At 41.1% G+C, this 24,801-nt stretch overlaps 1 protein-coding gene across 1 annotated transcript in view; it reads left to right on the forward strand.

The window, feature by feature from the left end:
• Window positions 1-6,891: 6,891 nt before the first annotated feature.
• Window positions 6,892-24,801, forward strand: part of SHROOM3 (shroom family member 3) — a gene marked incomplete at both ends in the record, with an annotated part of 140,274 nt that continues 122,364 nt past the window's right edge. The window contains one exon of the mRNA XM_080638933.1: window positions 6,892-7,056. Within this exon, the coding sequence (XP_080495059.1) occupies window positions 6,892-7,056 (165 nt within the window). The remainder of the gene's footprint in view (window positions 7,057-24,801) is intronic.

Consider the following 24,801-nt stretch of genomic DNA (forward strand, 5'->3'; position numbering starts at 1 on the left):
AAATATATATCTTATTTCTACCCCCACAGAAAAGAGGCAAAGGGGTTTATAGGTAAATATGCTATACAATATCCTGAAGCCAGATTTCAGCGCTGCAACAGCCATGGGTGTTAACAAAGCATGCAAACTCATCTGGGAGGCAGCCTGCACCTACCTCTGACAGACACAGGTGAGGTTTGTTTCTCCTGTTTTTTGGATGATTCACTGAGACTTGCTTCTTGCCGTGGGGCTGGGAGGGAGGGGGGCACTTATCATCTCGCATTCACTCCTGCTTTTGCCGTGCTGCAGACTGCACATCTGGCTCCCAAACCCAAAAGCTCCAAGGGAGCCACCTGCCTCTAACCCCTTCGCCCGACTCGGTAGCCGTAGAAACAAACTCCTCCCTCTGTAGCTGATCATGTGCATGAGGGGGAGCCAATAAACGCTGCTCCCAGTGTCTGATTTCTCTGCAAAGTGACATTCAAAGGCCTGCTTCAGTGGGAAATTCGATAGCTTTTCCCCATCAAGGCCCTGGTGGCGGGATTTCTGGGAAACGTTACCTCTCCTAGCAGCAAGTGCCTTTTGTTGTCTAGTGTTTCATGGGAGTCCAGGTCTCTTGAGCATTCCAGCCTTTTTGCAGCTCTCCCTGCCCCTCCTGAAACAGCAGTTATAACCTGGGGACAGAGTAACTCTTTCAGGATGTAATTCCCAAATAACTTTTTTTCTATTTTAGGGATATCTGTGAGAACAAACATCTAAGTATCACCGTAAGCTTACCAGCAAGATACAAATACAAGTGTCTTGTGTTTAAAATAATCCATTTCTTCCACAGAGAGGACTATGAAGTGTGCAGGGGGGATATAGCTTGAGAGGAAGGTAATGGAGTAATTTATGACAGTAGAGGCCCTACATCAAAAATGCTTTCGTCATGCCCACCTGCTATTTCAGATTTGGTTAAAGGCATTAATAATGGCTTTAACTGTTAAATAATCATCTTATTTTGGGGATCCCCCCAAAAAAATTAATCTGTTGACCCTTCCATGTTTCTTCATATGCCACATGTTAAACATAAAGATATACAGAACTTACCCCTCTCTTTACAGGATGAGTTCAAACACATCATCAGAGCTTGCTGCAGTGTTTGGCCTTAAATAGGAGCATCTGGCTATGGTGCCTCAGGTGACTTTAGCTGTAGTCCATTTTGCAAGTAAAAATTGCAAGAAATAGCTTGGCACAGAAACCTCTGATCTAAGCAGATAAGTGCATTCAAACCGTGACCAATTGTGTACCCAGCCTGCTAGGGTAAAGACAACTACTACACAGCTGCTCAATTAAATGAGGTGATGGCTGCCCTGAGCATTTTGTGCTGGTTTCTTTTTCTGAAGTGTGTAACTGAGTCTCAACAAAGGAAAGCCCTTAGAATATTGGATATTAATATAGAATACTGGATAATTCCATGTGATCATGGAATCTTTTATTAATTTAATGTTAGAATGAGGACTTTGATGTCCCTGCTTTTGTGCATCTTATTTAGTCCATTCAGAGTGCAAAATGGCCTGTTTCTCTGGAAAGGCTTACAGTAATATATTGAAAATCAGGGATTGTTATTGCTGAAGTGTCCTCAATGTTGTTACAGGTATAACGCTTGTGTAACAACAACAACCTATATGTTGCAAGGTTTCAGTGTTGTACAGTGTTGTCTCTTTTTTGATTCCTGGTTTCTGATTCAAACTCTTGGTTCAGTAGGGCGATTATCTTTGTATTACATCAGGTAGATGAAAATTCATACTCAGAGAGAAAATCTGCAATTCCGCAATTCAGATGCCCTGAATTCACCTCTTTGAGTTGTGACAGCACTTGTACTCTCCTTGGAGGAAAGGAGCTATTCCTCACATTGACCTGTTGCTTTTCAGTTTGCTTTGAATAACTGAGGAACACAGGGCTATTTTGTGCCAGAGGCAATACTATATGGAGAGACTTTCTTATGTTCCCCAAAGAAAATTCTTTATTTTCAGCCTTTAAAGACAAGGGCCTTTTCCAGCACAAAAGGGATGCAGATTCATGGATTTTGCAGCTTACTTCTGTTTCTCATCGTTGTTCTTTTCTTTCACTCTCAGATCTCTTGTCTTTTCCTTTCTGTCTTATTTTTCATATGTCACCTCAGGCCTATCCAGAAAAGCAGGCTTATTCTGTGGCCTGGAATGAAGACAAACTCAAATCCAACTTGGAATCTGAACAGAGCTTCTCTTTTTAACCCTAGGAATGTTTTTCTCTAGCAACAAATTTTGAACACTGGTAACTGATAGCAATCCCTTTGGGACTATATGAAGTCATAAAGTGTGTTCCTTACTCTAATTTCTTCTCTAAGATGCAAGACTGACATTCCCTGCCCATGGCAGGGGGGTTTGATCTAGATTATCTTTAATGTCCGTTCCAAACTGAAACATTTTATGATTCTAAGATTTTACGGAATTGATTGGATGGATATATTACAGTCAGCTCAAGCGGATTGGAGGTAAGATAGAAAAGCCATATTTTCTATTTATCTGCTTCTGATTTTTTACATAATAAATCTTCAGGAGAATTGTTATCCCAAGAAGAAATTATTCTCTTCTTAAGGGATCCTGGGCTGATTCAGGGGCATTAGGTCTTTTGGCATTCATGTTTTGTTCCATCCTACTGCAGATTTAGGTGAATGGCTTCAGGTTTCAGGGGAGACGAAGAATCTGGGGCCACTGGAGCTTGAAGGCTGACTTATTTAAAATTCCTGAAGCTCTTCAGCTTATACAGAGCCCTTTCTGGAAGAAAAAAAAAGAAGTGGTTCTGTGATAAAACCAGTGAGCTAGGAAGAAGCACTGCTTTCATTTTTCAGCCTTTTCATGCTTCATGTATGAGCAAAAGTAAGTCACCCATTCCCTCTGTATCTTGAAAGGTACAAAGACCCACATTTCTATCCCCTTTTGTCCACCTTGAGAAGACTAAATATAAATTCTCTCAGACAAGGCTGTTGCAAGCCTTTTCCTCGCTCAGCAGGAGTTTGTGCACAACTAGAAATAGAGAACACTCCAAAAGCAGGAGCGAATGCAAGACGATCGGTGTCCCTCCCTTCATCTTGAACTTTTTGTCAGCCTGCTCGTAATGACAGTTTTCTGCCAAATATGATACATTGGGTCATCAGTTATACTTCTGCTCTTCTGATGTCCAACTCTGAGCTATTTTAGCATGTTAATCCTCCTCAGAAGTCCCTTCAGTACAGATGAGGGCTGCTTTATTTTGTAGAACTTCTCTTTAGAGATAAGTTGAGATAAATTTGCTTCCTCTGAATGTATGGGATATAATTAAACAGCAGGTACATTTGAACTAAGCATAATTTTTAATTGCCCCAGCCAAAAAGGCAGTAACAAAAGCATACAAATTTTAGGAGCTGAATTTCCTTTGTTCGATTTCTAGGTTTACCTTTAATGTGACCTAATGATGTGCCAGCTCAGGGACGCAGGTAAGATCAATAACACCACTCTGAATAAGATTCTGCTTCCTTTCTGAAAGGGAAAACCATAGTAAATGGCTGCTAACTAAACTGTTAAATGTTTGCATTTAAATCAACAAGTAAACTAGAAATTGTGACAACTTTTAGTGCCAGCAGATAGGGGGCAGCATTGCTCTGATGAACTTAATTTGGAAAGAAACTTGGAATACTTGAAGGAATTGAGGAAAAGCCAGAGCAGGCACCAGGAAGGAGGCAGTGCCTTTGTTAATGATAAATGTAGGGTTTGATCATGAACACTGAAAAGTGAAATCAATGGGAATTCCTTCTGTTTTAGCAGTGCAGTACTTGACAGTTGAGGAGAAGGGTTATGACGAGTCTATTTCAAATTTATTTTCTCTTACACTGGAACCATGCAAAATTTTAATTCAATTATATTGTTCTGCATGGACAGCACTTTTCTGAACTTTCTGGTCTTTTCCATTTCACTGCAACAGTATCTCAGCTCTGTCCTGAGGGGAACTCCTCATAGGATAATTTCTTTCTTGTAGCAAACAGTGGTAAGCTATTTGTGCTATTTGAGGTTCTTGCCAGAGGCAAGATGAGGAAAAAAACTTTGTACTTCATATTTTAAAATGTTGCATGTAGGTGAATGGTGAATATTGATTTACTTGTATTCAGCACTGAAATCTATTTCTCAGAAAAATGAGTTCTCAGCTAAAGCACAGCAATGCTCATCTCCGTGTTGATAAAATTCCACTTCCTTCATCATTACTGCTATCTCTAGTGTTCAAAAAATCCATGTGTTTCTTGGGGCATCACCAAGAGGGATGGCCCCGTTTCTTCATGAGAAGTATATGGGTGACACAGATAGGAACTAGATTCTATGAGTACCTGACTGATTTTTAGCTCCTATGTGAACTAAGAGCCTGCTGAGAAGCCAGCACAGTATCTGACAGCCCTTTTGGGGTGACTGATTTTTCCTTAGCTGATTATGGGTCTCTGATACATGCAATCACCTGTATGTGACCTTTTTAGAGCTGGATTAAGTGTAAAGGACTAGTAAAACTGGAGGTAGTAGGGGGATAAAATTGTGTGCAGGAAAGTGTAAAAAATTTGATAGAATTATTGGATAAAATGGTTTTGCATTCAGCACCTTAAATGAATTGCAGCTCTCGAGGAGAAGAAAAACTGTACCTCAGAAATCATGTTGGTAACTTTTGACCGTCAGCCACTGTAGGCACTGGGAAAAATAGAGCTTGTGCTGAAATTCTGGGGTCTGCAGACAGGTGCAGTGACCAACGTTTTGTACTGTAAATTGATAGAATCCAAAGAAATACCTTGGCTTGTTAACAGGCTGGCATGTTCTTATACAGCCTCCAGTAGTCTTGATGGCTATGGATAGGAGGATGTATGGCTCCAAGAGACAGCTCCCAGAACCTTAGCCTGGCTCTAGAAGGTTTGTGGAGGGACAGAAATTAATTGCTCTTTGTGGTGACTTGGAATGAGCATTTTTACAGTGAAACACTAGGAGAGTAAAACTACAGAAATCTAATTTGAATCAGGAAAAACTGTGAGTTCTGGATAAAAGGAATGGGTGAGCCTGACCTGAGGATGTGAAGCTAATGAAAACTCAGCCTGTGGGAAGGAAGCAGGGGGGACAAAGCCCAATATAAACAAGGATTGAGGATCATCTACTATGAAAAATAAAGGGAGGGGCCCTCTCTTCTGAATTCCTTCCCATGGCTATTAGGAACGAGAGCTGGGATGCATGGAGCAAGTAGAAGACTCTGGAGAAACTGTAACATCTTAAAAGGGATGAGAATGGGGCAGCATACAGGGCATGAAAAAAATGCAAAGATTTCTGGTTTGGAATCACAGCCCCACAGCTTTTCTCCCTCTTCACAACTTCCAAAGCTCGAAGGAGAAATGATTCACATCCTAGGCACTAAGATCAAAAGTTAGAGTCACCTTGAAGGCACATGCACTACTATTTGTCTACTTAGCTCTGCCAGCAGAAAAGGGCTGCCGCTTCTATCGTGCTTTTCAAGGGCTGATAGAAAACAGAAAATATTTTTAACACCTTCGCTGATGTCAACACCTGTTTAAGGGATGAGTCAGATCCCTAAGTGTAAATGTATATGTGCGAGAGCAGATGCACCTACATTGATAAATTCTACAGTAGTCATTGGTAACTGCCCAGATTAATAAAAGTATCTGAAATTCTTAGTGTTATTTCTTATTCCATACACTGAGAAAGCACCAACCTTTTATGACAATTTAAATGAGGGAAAGAAATATATCTAGGGAAGCTGATAGGCTCCGTGCAGAGGAAAAGCACTTTAATGAGAGCAAAATTATCAGCAGTGCTCCACTGTGATGATTTGGAACAGGTCCATTGTAGTCAGCAACTGTCAGTTTGGATTGTTAGAATTCCTTGGCAAGTACAATAGATGATGGTTTCCGGGGCATAATAAAAGGGTGAGCCTCAGCTTTTGCACACTGCATTTTATAATTGCATGCTTGATGTGCACAATTGGGCAGCACTGCCTTGCTTGCCTTAATCCATCTCTCTCCCCCTCTCTCTCTCACTTCCTCAGCCTCCCTCAGAGCAGCAGTAGCTGCTGCAGCTTTGGCAGATCATCGGGGGAGCGCGGAACATAAAAAGAGTTCAGACATCGTCTTAACTGTTTTCCCAAAGGATTAATTTCACCTGCTTCTCCAGTTTTCCCGACAGACTTTTTTGCACTTTTTAATCCAATAAATATGGAGTTATTTCACATTTTAACCCCCTCTTAAAAGTTTTAGGAATGGACTTTTTCTCGCCTCCTCCCCCAGCCTTTTTTTTTTTTTTTTTTTTTTTGACAAGTCAGAAAATTGTGGAGTGAGCAGACAGAGTAACTGAGAGAAGAGGTAGAAGACACTTCCATTCTTTCAGTGCACTGGGCTGAGGCAAAAAGGCCATTGTAATGGTAAATCGCATGCAGAAAGGAAGAAAGGACTGATAATCAATCACAACTGAAGCATTCGTTTGGATTTTGGCAATTTGCTGGCCAGGGGCTTTTAAATCTGTAAACTTTTTCTAAATTATTTTCTTGCCTGCATCTTTAAAAGCACAAGTTTGATACACTGAAAACAGAAAGTCTTTATCATGGCCAGGATACCTAGAAACGGGGAAAGCACAGTGCTGAAACACCAGTAAAACATCACAATTCTGAAGGAGAAACAGCATTCTGAAATGTTGATGGGAAATGTTTTCAACTCATCACCTTGGACTCCAGCTCTGAAGAAAAATTTTCTGTCTCAGACTCTTTTTGTTTCACCTCTTCAGGGATGAAGAGGGCTTGTGGGCTTCCGAGGACAGCAACTTTGTTGTTTTGTGATTGCCTGAGTGGGTTTTGTATTTGACTGAGTACGTGATACAACAGATGAGGATGTTAGACAATATTAACACCAGCATATCATCTTCAGAGTGCAGCATTACCCATAAAGGAAGATATATCTACCTGGAGGCACTGCTCCTAGGAGGCGCTCCATGGGGATTCACACTGAAAGGCGGACTGGAGCATGGGGAGCCCTTAATCATCTCAAAGGTATATTTTTCTTATTTTAAATGAAAATGCAAGCAAGTTAGAAGTGGTGCCCATTTAAAGGGCAAGACCTATAAAATAACACTGAAATGTTATATTTTACACTGTGTTTGGCTTGGTTTTGAAAACTGTTGAGCACCTATTCAAGTTAGTAGGTTTGTTCAGGAGCTACGTGTTTGAGAAACTCAAGAGCTCTTATCGTTGTTTAACTATCAAACTTTTGTCCCACAGGAAGTATCTTGGCTTCTAGAAATTGGTTCTATTTATTTCACTACTGTAAATGAGAGTGAGTAGGCGACTCTTATGAGGTGATGGTGTGTCAGGAAGTCATAACATATCTGAGCATGTTCAGTAATCCATCACCGCCTCGTCTGAAGAGAGAACCTAAGTGCTTTAAGTTACAGGATGTGATGTTGGCTTATTAGAAGTGTGTGTGTGTGTGCAAACAGAATAATAGATACTTGTACCTATTTGGTATGTTTATGTATTATATTATGCTAGTGGTTTTCTCACCCTACGTACTCTCTACTTATTAAATAACTATGCCTCCAATATTTTCATTATGTCAGTTTTTCATGGTTGAGTATTGTCAACAGGCAACTAGTAGCATAGCTTGAAAGGATATTTTGTGGGAAAAAAGATGGGAGAAGTTCTTCATTCTCATCAGAACTGAGCTATTAAAAGTACCCAGTTACCTTGAGATGCAGATACTTAAGGCAACATATTTTCAAAAGTATCAAATTGAATTGATGAATATCTAACATATGTTTGACCTATGCCCCATAAACTGTTTTGAAAATACAATTTAGGTAATTCTTACTCGTAGTGGCTTTTAACCATTTTTCCCTTCTGTGCATTCTGCTTGTGCAGCATGCATTTATATAGCAAACTGCTAGGTGCATGTATGTGATTATGTCTCATCTTCCTCTGTCCTGTACACTAGGATGTATGTGAGGAATTAAAGGGTCAGAGCCAATGGCAGCTAACAGAATGCGGTGATAATCAGTCAATGAGAATCAATGTCATTCAAAGCCTGCAATTCACTGTGCGAACACATTCACATGAAGACTGTAAGTCACTTGAATAGCTCACCTGAAATAATTCATTTGTAGTTAGTGCATCTACATGTGGAAAGGAAGAATGGGGGGAACTTCCATAAAAGTTCTGTCATTAGAAAGGGATTTCAGAAATTTCGCATTATCTTCAGTCTTGCTTGACCTCCTTGGAAGTATTTGGCATAGCCACATAAAGAAAAAGTAGCCTCACTTAAATGGTGTTGTGTGTTTGCACTTTGTAAACTTGAGGGACTAACACTTCAGCCGGGTTGTTCACTCCTTTTGGTAGTGTTCTGCGTTTGTAAGGAAAAGGTTTCTTTTTGCTATGACATTCTTCCATGATGTAAAAAGTGCCACCCCTTTTTTAAAAACTTTAACTGGAGGCAGGGAGGCAGAAAGGGAGAGAGATGGCTCTAGCTGCTGAGCAGTAATTCATCTATGGGATTTGGTTGCCACAACAACCAGGCCCCTTAATATCAAACACGCCTGGAGTGTGCATAGTGCCACTGGGAGCTGTGTGACTTGTGCCTGCTTTCTGTGAAACAGCACTGCAAAAATGTGATGACGTTTTTTGGTTGGGTTGGTGTTTTCTTCACTTGTAGCTTCTGCTTGGTTTGTGCTATCACTGTTAGCATTTTGTTGTTTTCCTCATGCATCGCTGATACAGAGCTGGAGCATGTGAAAGCTGTGCTTTCAGGAATTCATGCAGTACCTATGGCTGTTTCCCAGTTTCCAGTTTCAGCTGAGAAATTCCTCTTGTGTGTGAATGCGCTATGTACTCTTCAGAATTATTTGCGTATTAGTCATTTAGCTAATTTAGTATTCTTCTAGTTATACTGCAACGTATTGAGAAACTGAAGAAATGATAAATTGAATCATGTTACGGGTTGAATTCTGTACTCACACAAGAGGACTTACACGTTCATAGAAAGGTTTAGGTTGGAAGGGACCGCTAAAGATCACACTACTCATGCAGGTTGACGTGGTTTAAACCCAGCCGGCAACCCAGAATCATACAGCTGCTTGCTCACTCCCCCCTCTTCCTCCCCCTGCTCCCAGAGGGATGGGGAGGAGAATCGAAAGAATGTAACTCCCATGGGTTGAGATAAGAACAGTTCAGTAACTAAGGTATAACATAAAACCACTACTGCTACCACCAATAATAATAATGGTAAGGGAAATAACAAGGGAAGAGAATACAACCACTCACCACTCACCAACCGATACCCAGCCTGACCCGTGCAGTGATCTAGCCCTTCCAGGTAACTGCCCCCAGTTTATATACTGGGCATGACGTGCTGTGGTATGGAATACCTCTTTGGCTCATTTGGGTCAGGTGTCCTCTCTCTGCTTCCTCCCAGCTTCCCCTCCTCCCTGGCAGAGCATGAGACTCAGAAGGTGCTTGGTCAGAGCAAACATTACTGAGCAACAACTAAAAACATCGGTGTTATCAGCGCTGTTCCCAGGCTGAAAGTCAAAAACACAGCACTGCACCAGCTACTAAGAAGGAGAAACATGACTGCTACTGCTGAACCCACGACAAGGTACACACTAAGAATGAACCAACAAGAGTACTAAATCATATTACCTATAAATATCAGAAAATGTGGATATCAGGTTTTAATTTCTGACTATTCATAATTAGTGTAAGATTGCTGTTTCTGTTTCAGCTCCCTATTCCGTTTTGGCAAATACATTATGTTCACTTAACTTTCTGTTTGTATTGACAGAGTGGTGTTAAATAGCCCTAGTGTAAATAAAAATGTAGATTTCAGCAAATATTGAAGCTGAAATATGACTTAAAACAATCAAAGTAACATTGATGCATTGGTATAGAATACTAGACAAATAGTAAATCTGTGTGAATGCAGTAGTTCTGTCTAGCCATCAGGAACTGTGATACTCATTTGAGATCCACAAGCGTTGGCCTGTCTCGGCTTCAGACCAAAGGCTGTGATGAAAGTTAAAACCCAAAATGAGTGAATTTACAAAGGGCTTGGGTGTATGAAAACTTGTTCTTGAAGCTCTGACAGATTTTTCCACCAATAATATGCCAAGAAATTGCCCTGAAGCAATGGGAGCAACAGGTGGGAGTGCAAGTTGCAAAAAAAGAGACCTATATTCTCAGCTCATAGAAGGTGCTGGTTTAGGGATATGAATTGCGTAGTATTAGTATCACCTTTGAAGTAAGAACATTTGCTGTATAGATGTATTACTGTGCTTCCGTGCAACAAGACAGGTGGTTTCTTGGTGTGTGTGTGTGAAGCTGAGTGCACAGATAGGCAAATTTACAGTTAAACTAGTAAATGCTTTGCTGAATCAGCCTCAATGATCTGAACATCAAAGCAACTTGTCAGAAATGTTGGCTTTGAAGCTAACATGAATTTAGGTAGTTAAAGCAGATGACCTTTTTGTGCTAATGCTGTTCTTTTTTAACCTGTGGAAAGACAAACCAGTTTCATAACAGCTAATTCAAAGTCCTCAGCACAGGTCTCTTCATAATGTATTTTGCTGGAGATGGGGGCAGACCATAATCAAATTTATTACATCCAACTCACCTTTCCCCCTCTCCCTGTAGGAAGCTACTTTGACAATTTCCTCCAGTCAATTTGTTTCTATCTCATTTCTGGACTATATGTAACTCATCACATGAAGACTGTAGGATTACTACTTTGTGTTATGATTCTGTCAGTATAGGACATTTAAAAGAACATAGTGATTTTCAAAGAAAAGAAATTTGGAAATGCAAGTAGTGTGTCAGCAAAATGGAAACTCAGGGTGTTGACCATCCTAGAGCAGCACTCAGCCACCTTGGGGACATAAGGACGTTCCCTTTGTCTTCTGGAGCTGCCTGCTGGGACACAGCACTTAGGACTGTGCATGATACTCCTGGTCTGCCACCTCAGCTTGTGAGGGAGCTTCAGAAATAAGTGTTGTGGAATCTACCCAACATTAATTTTTGTTGTACCAGAAGGAAAGGAGTGAAAAGATGGGCTTCACCTCAAGGGAACATCCAAAAACCTAAATTAGCACCAGAATGTCTATGGTTAGCAATGGGACAGTGTCAAAAAAGATAAGTCATGGGCTGCAAATTAATAAAATGGTTTTTTTTTTCCCTTTTGTATGGATCCTCTGGTATAAGACGTTGTCAATGAAGAGGGTAGATAGGAGTCTGGAAGGGAGCTATAGTCTTAACATTCTTTCTGGGGAAGAATTTCTCATTTATAAGAGCTTAGAGAGTAGCTGTCAGTCAAATTCTTTACTTGGAACTGTTCACAGTTTCTCCCTATGTTTTCAAATACATAAATGTCTTGCAGATTTGAAGAAGGAAAAGAGGCTGGTTGCAATAGTAAAGCACTTCTCTAAGAACAAGCATGTTATGCTAATTTTTTCCTGCTGAGAGAATTTTGCAAGTTCATAGACCTCAAAGAATGCAGCCTATATCTGCAGAAAATGTGCCACTCATAGTTATCAAATACTCCTTGGGCCAGAAGGTTCTCAAATTTTCAATTTCTTTCACTTTTTTTAAACATTTCTTCTCTGTTCATTAGTGTTTAAAAGGTAACTTTGTATCATAAATGTGTCACTGATACTTCAGAAACAGTAGAGGTCATACCTGTAGTGACCTCCACTTCTCTGTTTTCAGATCTTGGTTCATATAGTTCAACTTCTGCTTTTTTATTTTACCTGTTTAGTCTTCAGAACCATGTAACTTTGGCCAAGATTTGGGGAGATTGCCTCACAGTGGAAATGTTTCTTTACTTGGAACTGGAAATCACATGAGAAATGCAAAAGGGATTGAAGGTGATAATCCCAGAAGGAAACCCAGATTTCCATTTCCATGTCAATTTTTTTGCCTCCTCCTGAGCTGTAAGATCAAATTTGCAAAATGAGAGCCCTGAACGTTCTAGGCAGGAAGGACAAACTGGTAACAGAAGTGTTCATTCCCTCTCAGTTTCCTTCAGGAATTTTTAATTTGGGATAATGAATGTTGATCAGTCTCAACCTTTTTGTAGCCAGGCAATCTATTTCTGGAGTCTCTTTCTCATTGCTACACACAAACCTTTGCAATAGTTTTAGCTGTTGTAGGCCTCTGAAATGCCCTTTTTTTTTGAGCTCCATGATGATGATACAAACAAAAGAGTTATTTCTCTTGCCTTGGAATCAAAGCATCTAAAGCGTTCTTTCTTGGGTAGTGGCTATGTGGGAACACTTTTCCCATGCTGTTCTGTAGTTCATCGGTTCCCTTGACTCAAAAGGGTAGGTCATTTACAGGCACCTCATGCCAGAAGCGCGGCACAGACTCTGAGGTTTACCTGTCAGCACAGATGTAGGAGGCAATAGAAGTTTAAGAATAATAGGAATAGCTTGAGACAGAGCCTCAGAAATAATCCCGAATTCTTGTAAGGTGTTTAAACCTTCTTGGGAGCCTGATACAGCTTCTGATGAAATGAATAGCCCTCAGCAACAGGTGCTTACTGGAGCTGGATCAGGCTGTCTTCCACGAGGCTCCTGTGCCTCTGCTACTTCTCTAATATTTTTGGTTATGATGCCTTGCTCATCCCACTTGAGTGAGCTCATAGAGCAGTTAGTGACATTTAATGAGAATTGTTCCACCACTGTTGACAAAACAAGCCCCAAAAGGCCATTCTGAGGCACTTATCTCTGTCTGTGCCTCTCATCAAAGCACTTGGAGTCAGTGTTTTCCTGTTAGGTTAGTACCAGCAGCCCACTGCTTTCCTCACTCAAATGCCCAGGATCCCCATAAACACAATTACATTATCTTTTGCACTGACAGGCAAAGTTGCTTTGCATCCATTCCCCATATCCCTCTGTGTGACAAATGGTAATTTAGAAACTGTTAACCTTTTTGTAGGTCTGCAAACACAAAGACAACCAGTGCTCACATTAGGGGCTTGTCTGAAGTTGGCAGAGTCACTATAGACTTATTGGCCTGGGCCTAGGGACATGAAACTGAGCCAGAGACAGGATGACTTGTTCTGTGATTATTATTTTTTTTAAATTACTTTTGCTTTGCAAGTTTCCACACTTGTTCTTGTTCAGTTAGATATGGACTTTATTTCTCTCCTCACTGCTGAAGAATAACTTGGGGCCTCTATGTTGTTAGTGTTTACAAAACTATCCCTTTTCACTATTTATCTTCCAGTATTCTGTGAATGGGCTGATGAAGGTTTCCATTTCAAAGCCATTTTACACTCATGCCTTCTTTCAGAGCACTGGTTGTTCATTTAAGGACATAGATATGGATGTTGTGTATAATATGGCATAATACGTGTAAATGTGTTTTTTCTTGTGTAAGAACAGAACAGGAATGGTACATAAGAATCACCTGAGTGCTGATCTCTTACTATTTAACTACATCAGCTTACAGAGCATGGAAGGTTGGCAAATTTGTTCTTCCTTCACTTGTATTCATTGGGGAAAGCAGTAAGTGAACAGTAAGAGGACAGTTATTCACCTAGGACTATACCACAACGTAATTTTTTGTTCTTGGTCTCAGTCCATAGGCAGGTGAAAAGGTGCACCTGTGAATAAAAAGAAGTACAGACCTTCACTAACAGGCATCCTATCTGGGTTGTAGTAAAAAGATTGAGAACCAAACCAATCTGGTCAGCAGAAAGCGTTTCTTCCTGATTCCCCTCTTCCTGCTCCCCAGTACTTCTTTTAGGTTTGGCACTTGAGAAAAGGTATGCTCTGTCTGCTGATGAGCTAAGGGGTGCATCTGCCTGCGCAACTGACTCTTGTTGCTGGATTGTGGCAACACAGAAGGCAGATGCCTGTTCCGAGAAAGCAATAAAATCTGCAGACCTTTGCTTTTAGAGATGCAGAAAGGAACAGCTGTAATTGTTTTGGAAAGCAGAGGGGCAATTTCTCACCACTCTTCCTTGTTTCTCAGGACTCAGATTAGGGCCTCACTAAAGACTGCTGATGCCAGCACAAGGGACAGGCTCGTCTACCTTTTCTTAAAGCTAGGGAATTGCTTGATGAAAAGGCTTCTATTGTCAGCCCCTCCATTAGGCTGCCGACAGTTCTCTAGCACAAAAAGACTTCTGTTCAGTTCCACAGCACTGAATTAGCAATTGCAGACAAACTGACTGACTGACGTGAGCAGCGGCTTGCTGGGCATTGCTGCTGCACCAGCAAAGTCAGTAGCAGCTTTTCAAACTGCAGACGGGCTGTCCAATGGGGTAGTGCCAGTTTGTCTGCTATGCATCACGATGAGCCCATCTACTGGGAATACCTTGCTTGTCCTTATTAACAAAGATCAGCAGAGATGGATCCCAAGGTGCACAGACAACTCAGTGATGTGTCTTTAATGAACATGCATGTGGAAGGAAATGATCCTTGAAAAAAGTTATATCTCTGTGCTGACAAGCTGTGGTGATGATGACTGACAGGTGTCTGACTCCAGCTGACCAGTCATGCTTCAGAGTTACCTCCTTACCTGAGAGATCAATCTAGGCTGCAAAGTTTAGGTCCAAACCCACTGACATAGCTGGTCTAAAAGATCAGGTCTCTACCACTGCATTGCAACTGCATGAATTACAGAGGACCATATGCAGTGTAATGTCCTACAAAGTCACAAAAGGATGTAGCAGGAGTATTTTCTTCTGAGGTTTTTGAACTGAGAGGAATCTTGTGTCATTAAGCACAACATGTAATCCTTAGAGTCCATAAATGGAACCTTGGTAAATTCTGCTCTAGCTTTAGCTTACATGAAGGAGATTAGAGAGAAAAATGCCATGTATTCTTGTTTGCTTGGCTGTAGCAGATATAACCAGTTGAGATTTACACTGAACCTAGAACGAGAACCAGGGAATGCACTTTTTAAATCAGTATTTGTGCAGAATACATGATTGCTTGTGAAAGACTGTACTACATTCAATCTTTCCCACGCTTCTTGGAAGCCCAAGGCATAGGAGGAAACACCGTCATCAATAGTAGAGCTGAAGCTGAGCTAATCTCATCTCAAATTTCATCAGTGTTTGCCTTCAGGATCTTTAGATGAAGCTCAAAACTGTGAAGCATGAATCAAGCATGTGTGGTGTGAACCACTCAGACTTTGGGAGGGATCTTTGAAAGTGAAAATGAGATGAACTGTAATTTGCATGCCAACAAACATGAGTGCTCAAAGAAAAAATATCTAGAGGCCTTTGAAAATCGCCTGAAACCACAAGATCGCGTGCACTTACTCTTGTATTTCAAAGCCATCTGGTGGCAGCAGAGAGCACCCAAGACCAGTGTCGGAAAATCCTGAATCTGTCAGTATCCCTCAGCCCAGGAGGCAAATCTCTCCCAAAGACAGTAGACTTTGCCTTTGGGCTTGAACAACAGAAACTGATGGGCCTTTTGCCATCATTCTGGCATCTGCAGGCTGTGTTTCTGCTCCTGCTTAGGAGAGGCTTTCTTTTCCTGTCACAAACCTGCCCTTACACTTGGAAAGGGGAACATCCAGTTAATAATAGAAAAATACAATTCAGCATCAGGACTAGCTGCAGGAGATTTGGCATCCTCTAGGTACCTAGCACCCAGCCACGTCAATCTCACATCTGGATTTCTATCTGTGAAGTCGAGAGCATGGTCTGCATGATGAATGCCTGCCAGAGTGTGTGCTGAACAGGATCAAGCCTGCTTCGTACACGTGAGATGTGGAAATCAGACCTTTGAGTAGCCCTGACTGTGCCTCACCAGTGATGGAGCAAGGGTTTCTAGATGTTTGGAGGTTCCATAAAAACTTCCCTTGGCTGGATCAGGTCATTGCTGTATGTCAGATATAATTTAGGAAGTGTGGATTTCCAGTGCAGTAAATATGTTCCTCCTTTTCCTTATATTCCTTAAATCATATAGGCTTCCATACCTGTGTTTGTATCTCTCCCAAAGGGTTCCTGCTTTTTTTTTGTAGGTCCACTTATAACCCTCAGGTTTGGCTCACTTACTAGATGCTTGTTTCTGGGGGAGATCTGGGCTGTATACTGCAGATGAACTTGCCAGAACCCAGCTCTTTAAAGAGGCTCAGGTCAGGAGCTGTTAAATGCCAGGAAGCATCTTTTCCTTGTGGAAATACAGTTTGTGTATCACATTTAGAACTCTGAGTGAAAAATATATCTTCCTAAATGTTGCTTGTTTTAAGTGAGGGAGGGCTTGTACAATGCCTGAGCTGGAAATAAAGTTCTGGTCTCCCCATTTTCAGCCAGACACTGCCTAAATCTATTTCCTGTTACTTTGCAATGAACTTAAAAAACCCCAGACAAATGAGTGGATCCAGGTTTCTTGGTCAATTGAAATTATGAAAAGGACAAGACCAGCTTATCCAGACACAGCTTGTTAACATCCTAACTGGTATACAAGCATAATATTAGTTTTTCACACTTGCATTAAATATCACACACACACACAAAAAATCGAGCCCCAGTGAAGAATGATTCCTGCTGATAAGAAGATCACTGTGCTTAAATTCATTAATAGAATAGGCTGTGGGATACATTTCAAAGCACAGGCTGAGAAATAAGCTCCCAAATCCCATTAAGAAATAACAGGATTTATGTGCATTCCTCCCATATATTAGCTTTCCCCTCTGGAAACGTCTTGTGCTGACTTGGTGCCATTTTTCAGGCAGGTACAATGTTCCCACAGACCTCTCCAGATAATCTGCTAGCCTGAAAGCCATGCCCTATTCTCACTCAAGAATGGGGATTTTCTGATGCACGGATGAATGATGAGTTTGGCTGACAAATGTCATAGCTCTATGTTCTACTGGGATACAGGCACACATTCTGCAGTGATGGTGTAAGCAGTTTGTCTTGTCCATATCAGCAGTTAAAATGTTTTAAGCACCAGTCAACGGAGATAGAAGAGAGACTGGTTCTTAATAACCATTGTCAATAGTGAGCCATTATCTGAGTATGACTTGACATATACAATGAAGTCAAGTTGTGATGCTGAAGTCTCTGGGGAACTGGTTCGTATTATCAGTGGTCTTTTTATTTTCAGTAGCAGTCAGAGTTTTTTCACTCTTTTATTGAAGGCAAGTTATATGCCAAATCTTCACATTTGTCATTACTTACAAGAGGTATCATTACTTTTCTCCTTTTGAAGGCATGGATAAATGTCAAATGTTAATTCAGAGAAAAGCAGAGATAAAGTGTTACGAAATATTTGCCAAAGCAATTGACAGATCTATTTCAAAAAGTGGAAACTATTTCATGGGCAGAAGAAGGCCAGAAGGGTCTCAGGATCCCTGAAGAAGACACATGCTGTAGAAAAAGCTGTTTATTTCAGAAGAACTGAAAGAGCACACAGTCCACTATGTGTTGCAGAAAATTTCCTAACACCTATAGAGAACTACTGATTTCCTGACAAGTGTTTACTAGTCACATGTATGAGTCATATGGGAATATTTTTCTTGGTTTTCTGTTCAGCTTGTAATCAGTGTTTATCTTTTCTATCGTGGAAGTGCCAGCAGGTCTCAGTTGAAAACTACAACCCCTTTATGCTGCTTATGAGTGTAATAAATAAATAAATCAGTTTCTGCCTGTTCAAAATTTATAGTTGTGATACAGTCACATGATGTAAATATAGAGAAACAAATACAGCAGTGGGTGAAGACTGAAACAAGGTGAGTGCAAATGCATCAGTGAATTTACTACCTCTTTTACTAAGGATGTTGCTTGGAGTTTATGCATTATTTACTGTTGGATTTTAAACTGTTTACAATGGCATATAATCACCAGAATGTTCTTGAAAACTTGCAGTACTGCTGGATCTGTTATTACTTTTTTTTTTTTTCTGTAAAAATGTGCATTATTTAAATGAACACTTCATTTAGAAAAATGGATTAGTCCCTAGTGTCAGACTTCATGATTTTACACATTGATAGATGACCAGTCTTGCCAGTGGACTGAGAGAGAGTCACATTTCTTAAATGTATTCTCATAGAAAATGGGAAATGAGCTGATGGAATTCAGACAAAAGAGCTGGCTGTTTTCCAGGAGCAAATATGTAACAAGACGCATTTCCAGTTTCAAGAGAGAGGCTTGAAATGGAGAAAGAATTGCAAAACATTTGGATAGAGATGGGTGAGGTCTTGGGGGGAGTCTTCGTTTCATCAATGATCCTACTCCTCTCCCTCCTGCTCTGTTCAATTTCACGTTTGTTTAAAAGCACTTGCCAGTGTTTGTTGAATAGTGTCAGCAGAGAAGGGATGTAGCCACTGACCTGACTATGAGGCAACAGCAAAAGGTTAGTAGAATTAGTCTTGTACTGCAGGCTTGTATTAATAGTTGTATTGTGGTGTTTTTGGCACAAACTCCAGAGTTAAATAAGTTGTTGGCACTCTTCCCTAGGTTAAATTACTACTACTGTTCCTCCTGCTTGCAAGTCAATGGATACAATACTTTTGGGAAAGCAAGTTCAAACATTTTGGTTCTTTTGGGATTCTGCACATTTCTGATTTCAAGCTAAGAAGTTCCTGCTGGCTTTCCAAGCAGACCTCTGTTGTTCTGTTTCAGCAAACAGCCCATGCAAACTAATGCAGGAATAACCAAGCAGGGGAGGAAGTGGGTGAGGGGGAAAGACACAACAAAAGACTGATGTAGAAAAAAATGCCTTTAGAAGGGTCCTTGCTTTCTTTCATGCCTGCAGCCATGGATGTTTCTTAGCACTGAGCTGTTGTAGAAGATTAGGTTTTCATCACAGCTTCATCGAGGGCAACCTACCCTTTTTATCAGGCCAGAAAGACAGCCACAGACACGGGGAGGGGAGTAGCGGTGTATCCCCACCTATCCTTGCCCAAAAGTGCAAAGCAGCCACTTTCTCCAGACCAAGGCCCACTTCCCATTCCTGCTATAGTCAATGGCAGTTGGGTTTGGCCTAGAGCCCAAGCACCTCACAGCAATACACCTCCCCAGTCCTGCTTGCCAGAGAACTTCCTATTTTCAATATATTAGCAGTTCCTTCTACTTTACTGTTTTATGCTCTTCCCTAGCACATCATAATTTTGTTTTCCTAGAGTGTTTTCAGTAAAGCTAGGGAGTCAGCCAGAGTCTGACCTCTGTTCATGACCTACATGAAGACTAAGACTCAAGATGCAGTCCAGTTCTTTGGGATAGCAAAGCGTAAATATCAGACACAAGAACTGGAAGTGCTTCAGACTCTGTTTCAATGTGGCCAGTGTTGAAATGCAGCAAGACTGTGGGGAAACTATACTACTTCATGAGTTGAGAAACGTGTCAGTCTAATGTTTTTCTAAGAAACTGGGGGTATACAGGAAAAATGTCTCAGGACAACCTGTGCTTTCCTTAAGACTAGCTGCTATTTAATCAATCATCAGATGTTTATAACAAACTGCATTTAGAGGTTTCCCTGTCTAACAATGTAATGATCTTACCATGGCTCATATCAGTGTTTAAAGAGATTGATAGAGAGTGAGCCTCTTGCACATCAATGGAAGCTGGAAATTAGGAGAAAGGAGTAAGCAGAAACAAAAGTAAGTGCACTTGAGTGACTCTCTGTCTCTGTGACTTCTTGTTTATCTCGTCAGTTGCTAAAACAAAAGATTCCTCTGCTGGTTGGAGCTGAAGAGAGCCAGGGTGAGCGTCTATTGTTCTATATATTTTATTGTTCCTGGGCTCTGATCTTGTCTGTTCTCATTAGCTTAACAGGTTGTGCTGTGTCACTCTGTGGATGGGAGACTTTGAAACATGATGAGAAATGACATGATGAGAAATAACACCAAGTGGTTCAGTCTGTAGCCCTGCCTCCACTGAATCAATGCTGAACCATTGACCCATCAGAGTTTGGGGTGGAGAAGGTCTGATTGCACCTGCTTTGTGAAATATTCTGGCTTTGGTGATGAGATATTACAGAAGGTCAGTTGGTGGCATATTATAATAGAAAAAAAAGTGATCTCATGAGGCAAATTCTGTTTGGGATGAGTTACATATGAACACCAGCACTATCATCTTAAATTTTTCTTGTTCTAGAGCAGCTAAAGGTTGCAGGTAGCTGTTGTGAGATGCCTTGGTAGCAGATTGCAGCGCTGCACTGAGACAGTTGGTTTTTTAAATATGTATACATATATGTGTGTGTGTGTGTGAACTGAGCGTATGTATAATTGTAATCCCATAAAGTACCAGGATGAAAAAAAACCCATGCTTTTGAACAGAGTTGAAATATTTGATGGAATATAGAACTGAAACGTAATACAGAACTGGATTTGGAGGGGTCGCTGAGCACAAGTTACATACTCTTCTCTCGGCTTAAATTTGTGTTCTGTAGATAGTGGGAGAAAACTAGCCATTACCACAGAAAATGGAGATAAATGCATTAGTGGGAAATGAGTGAATGCAAACATGCAATGCTTGCGTAATACACTTATGTCATTTTGATGGTGACAACATACAACTGGTGCTAGTTAAGAAGTCTGGTCTATGCATCCAGTCATCTGACTTTTAAGCTCTCTTTATAGTTCACAGGGAGTTGCAGTCTGCCCTTGTACTTTTTCTGAACAGTTGTAGACCAGGCAGAATACCCAGTCAAAAAGTCTTTGCTTAGTTGCAGAGTCTTCAGCACTCAAAAGTGAGTCTGCTTTTCTTTAGAGCAATTAGAAAATGGTGATACTATCCCGCCATTTCCAATAAAAGCATTATCTCCCGTTGTGTATGTGGCATTCCCAAGTGACATAAAGGGCACAAATGACTCTGTGGCGATTGAATCTGAGTGCCAGTGTTGTGAGGCTCCCTGCAGCTGTGCAATTACATTGGCCATCTTCAGCAATACCTAAAAATCTGCAAGGCAAGTGTGTTGTGCACAGTAAAGGCTTAAAGTATTTCCTAACAAAGTAGTTCAAGGTATGAAAGAATACACGTTCTACAAGTCGGTAATGTAGGAGATAGGTAAGGAAGCCATAGTCAGAAACCTCTCTGCACATGAGAGACTGTTCCTTTCCAAATTCCACATATGTTCCTGCAAACTCTATATTCAAAAACACCCAAATCCCCCAAAACAGGGAAGAAAAAAAAAAAAGATGGACAAAAGGCAAGTGTGGTTATCTCATAGCTGCTCACCAGGCACCTTCTGGCAAGATCAACTGAAGCTGAATTTGTCATTGTATGGCTTGTGTCACCCAGCTGGTCGGGTCAGAGAGCTTCTCTGACCTGAGTCTGCAAGTGATGGACAGGTCTGAAGAGGGCATTATCACAGCATAATCACATGGAATGAAAGGAAAACCGTGTGTGCCTTTCTTAACTTCCCCTCCCCCACTCTCTGAATCTTTAGGGTAATACATCTTTTCTTATTTTACTCTGAATCGGTTAATTCTCCTGTTATGTGATAAAGTTTTCACAGCAAAATATGGCCTGGAGAGTAGTAAATTGAGCTCTTCCAAGGATCCACAAAAAGATCTGCAAAGATACTGTTGCATTAATCATAGTCAGAAATATTTTTCCTCCTGGGTTTTAATGTGCTCTCTGGTTTCCTCTGTCCCTCAGGCACTAGTGGAAATTCCAGCTGACAAGAAAGTGGGGTTTTGGGGTGCTTTTTTTGCCTGTTTAAGTTAGCTATATCAGTTTTGGAATAGAACAGAGGGTCTGTAAGTTCTCAGTGGTATTACTGCTCTTGCCAAAATCAACAACAGCCAGGAAGAAATATGCTAGAAACGCAAAGACCCTGGTCAGGAGGAGACCACAGGAAGAATTCTGTTGGCCTGGGGACTTTGAAATTCCTTTTATCTTTTTGTACATCTGTATATCTGTGTGTTGCTGGGTTGGGGGGAGTGTGGGAGGAGACATGCATTTGGAGCAGGCAGTGTCATTTTGGTTGTTCACTGGATTTGCAGGTTTTATTTAGTTGCAGGATACTGTTCATGGCATGAAAGCTAGTTTTTAATACATGTAAAGCTTAAAGAACATAGAACAATGAAATGTTCTTGGTTTGTCCTGTACCAAGAGACTAGCTCTTGGGGACCCTGAACCAAAACTGTGGCAAAATAAAAGGAATAGAAAAAAATAGGGGTTTGTGTTGAACAGAGAAGTGTTGTTTGACCCTGTAGCATAACTTTGAAGTGAAAATAATAACCAAACCCAAACCCAAAATATTCTGCTTTAAAACTGTCAAAGTTAGAAGTTTCAACCCTTTTAAGTTATTCTTTCTTCCCTGCCTCTTTGGGATCAACAGTATTTACTGCATGTAACCCACATGTGGGAGCAGTCTTGTTCCTGCCACTCAGAATCACACTATAGCTAAATAATGGTGCCCTGCTTCTGTCAAAATACTTCTTTCAAAATAAAGCTCTGCTTGAATGTGGAGCAATTTAGATTTCATACAACTCTTGAATGACATTCCTCATTATCTTTGTGTCTGATTTTGACCTTTTGTCTTCTGGTGAAATAGAGCTGAAACTCACCAGAATTCTCCTTTAAGACCTTTTCTTTAGAGTACAAGTGATATACTAAGCTCTTAGCAAAATTTAGGTAGTGAGGTAAAATTTCCATGAAGGAATAGATGCAGTAATAACCCTGGATATTAATCCTGTTCATTTCATATTTCTAATGCAATTGTGATGCCTCAAAAAACATCATTTATAGGGGAGTGCAATGATATTCACCAATGTGCCTACTACTCCTTTTCTTCGTGCATATAGGAGCAATAAGAATGGATTGGAATCACCATGTGCTGTATAGTCTGAGCAAGAAAGAGACAATGTGTGCTCACTATTAGTGCTTAACCTTCCCCCCAGCCCCAGGTGCCAAAACCTTGTTATTTCAACTACTCCAAATAACTTCTGAGATTTGTCTCTAAATCCAGGAGTAGCATTAATACAGGGAAAGAGGTTTTGGTAGTGTGAAGGCCTCATCAGTGGAGCAGCTTGAGAATGAAGCAGCTTTTCTTACAGCTGATATATATGCACCAGTCCAGTAGTTCTGTACCAGTATAAGCTCTTGACTTTGCTCTATGTTCACCCATGTAGGCTCTATTTACATTGGCGCTGTAAGCATGTGTTAGAGTGACAGACATCCATAGCCCAGAGAGGCCTACAGCTCTCCCACTGCTGAGACCAAAGGTGAGAAAACTGAGAGTCATGTGTTTCACCATTCTTTGCTCAGTTTTGCATGACTCACACCTCAGTCACTTAGCTTTGTCTCTAGCCGTGATGTGCACTTCATGTTGGGCACCTAATATGATTGATGGCTTGGCTTCGCAAATGAAGATTTGGGAAGAGCATTACCCCCACTCACCAGCCTGGGGGAGAGCACTACAGGAGTGGGAGCTACCTGGGTGCTGGTGCTCAACATAACCCTCTGGCAGTTCACAGCAGCATCAGCTGGAAGTCCACAAGACTTGGTGTTTCTGTTCTCAGTTGAATATTGAGATGGCTGTAATTCCTGGCAAGTGAGTTATCACCCTCAAGGGCCTCACAACTCCCAAGGGCTTGCCCTGGATGAGAAGTCATGGTGTTTAACCAACTCAGCCGGCTGTAAGGTTAAGTTAGGACAGCTATTGTAAGCAGGTTGCTGGCTCACTCTGTGCCAGCCTCATGCATCTCCTCCCCATGTGGAACATGGGAACAGTCAGAATGGTGTTTGAGGGGAGGGTGGGATGGAATCCCAGCCTTTCTGGGATCTGTGCATGTGCATGCTAATGAGGACCAGAGTTGACGCCAGGCAGCTATCTCAGTGTCATTTGCACATGAGTGCACCAAGAATGCACCATCTATTCAAGGATAATAAGTTTTCATAAGCACACGTTTCTGACCATGTCAAATTTTGTACCCATTCAGCAGCTAAAATCCATGGAATCTGACACTGGGGAAACAATTGCATTTGAGAGGAACTCATACAAAAGGGAGTTCACATTACTTCCCAGCTAGAGCCTAAGAGTAGCTTTTCTAACACAATATCACACATTTATTCCTTAAGCAAGATTAAAACTTCAGAAGAAGAAAGATTAGTCAGAAAGATTAGACCAGAGAATGTTCTTAGACAGTTAAATTAATCATAAAGAACCATTTGCTTTCCACAACTGCAGAAGTAAAAAGTAATTTTTCTTCCACAGTTTTGAGTGGTAAAGTTCTATAAACACACAAGTCATAGAATCCCAGAATGGTTTGGGTTGGAAGGGACCTTAAAGCTCATCCCGTTCCAACCCCTCTGCCACGGGAAGCGACACCTTCCACTAGAGTAGGTTGCTTCAAGCCCGGTCCAACCTGGCCTTGAACACTGCCAGGGATGAGGAATGGTGTCTAGTCCATTTTCAGCTCAGAAGTCTCATTATTTTCTGTGATATTACTGATGTGGTTAGAGTAAAACTTGCTTAACGGTGTGAATAAGATAAGTGGACAGAAAAGAATCACGTTTCTAGAGACCTTGGTGTCCAAATACCCAGAAAACACCAGAAGATGCTGACGTGCCCAAGGGGTGCTCACACTGAAATCAGAGTAATATGGTAGTCTCTCCATTAGGAAAAAATACTGGCATCTAAATCATTCCTGCTATAGAAAATCACTGGTAAGAGTGACTCAGTAAGCACCGAGGAGGGACAATGGAAAGAAATGGGGCCTGGGAATGAAGAGAGAATAGGGGTCAGGATGATGCTAAAAAAGAAGAGAAAGCAGTAAGCAAAACTGCTCAGACTAGCATCCCACACAGGTGGGATGAACAGGCTGAGTCCATTTGGA

Source organism: Psittacula echo (genome assembly GCF_963264785.1).
Source record: "Psittacula echo genome assembly, chromosome: 1".
In the NCBI taxonomy this organism is placed as follows: domain Eukaryota; kingdom Metazoa; phylum Chordata; class Aves; order Psittaciformes; family Psittacidae; genus Psittacula; species Psittacula echo.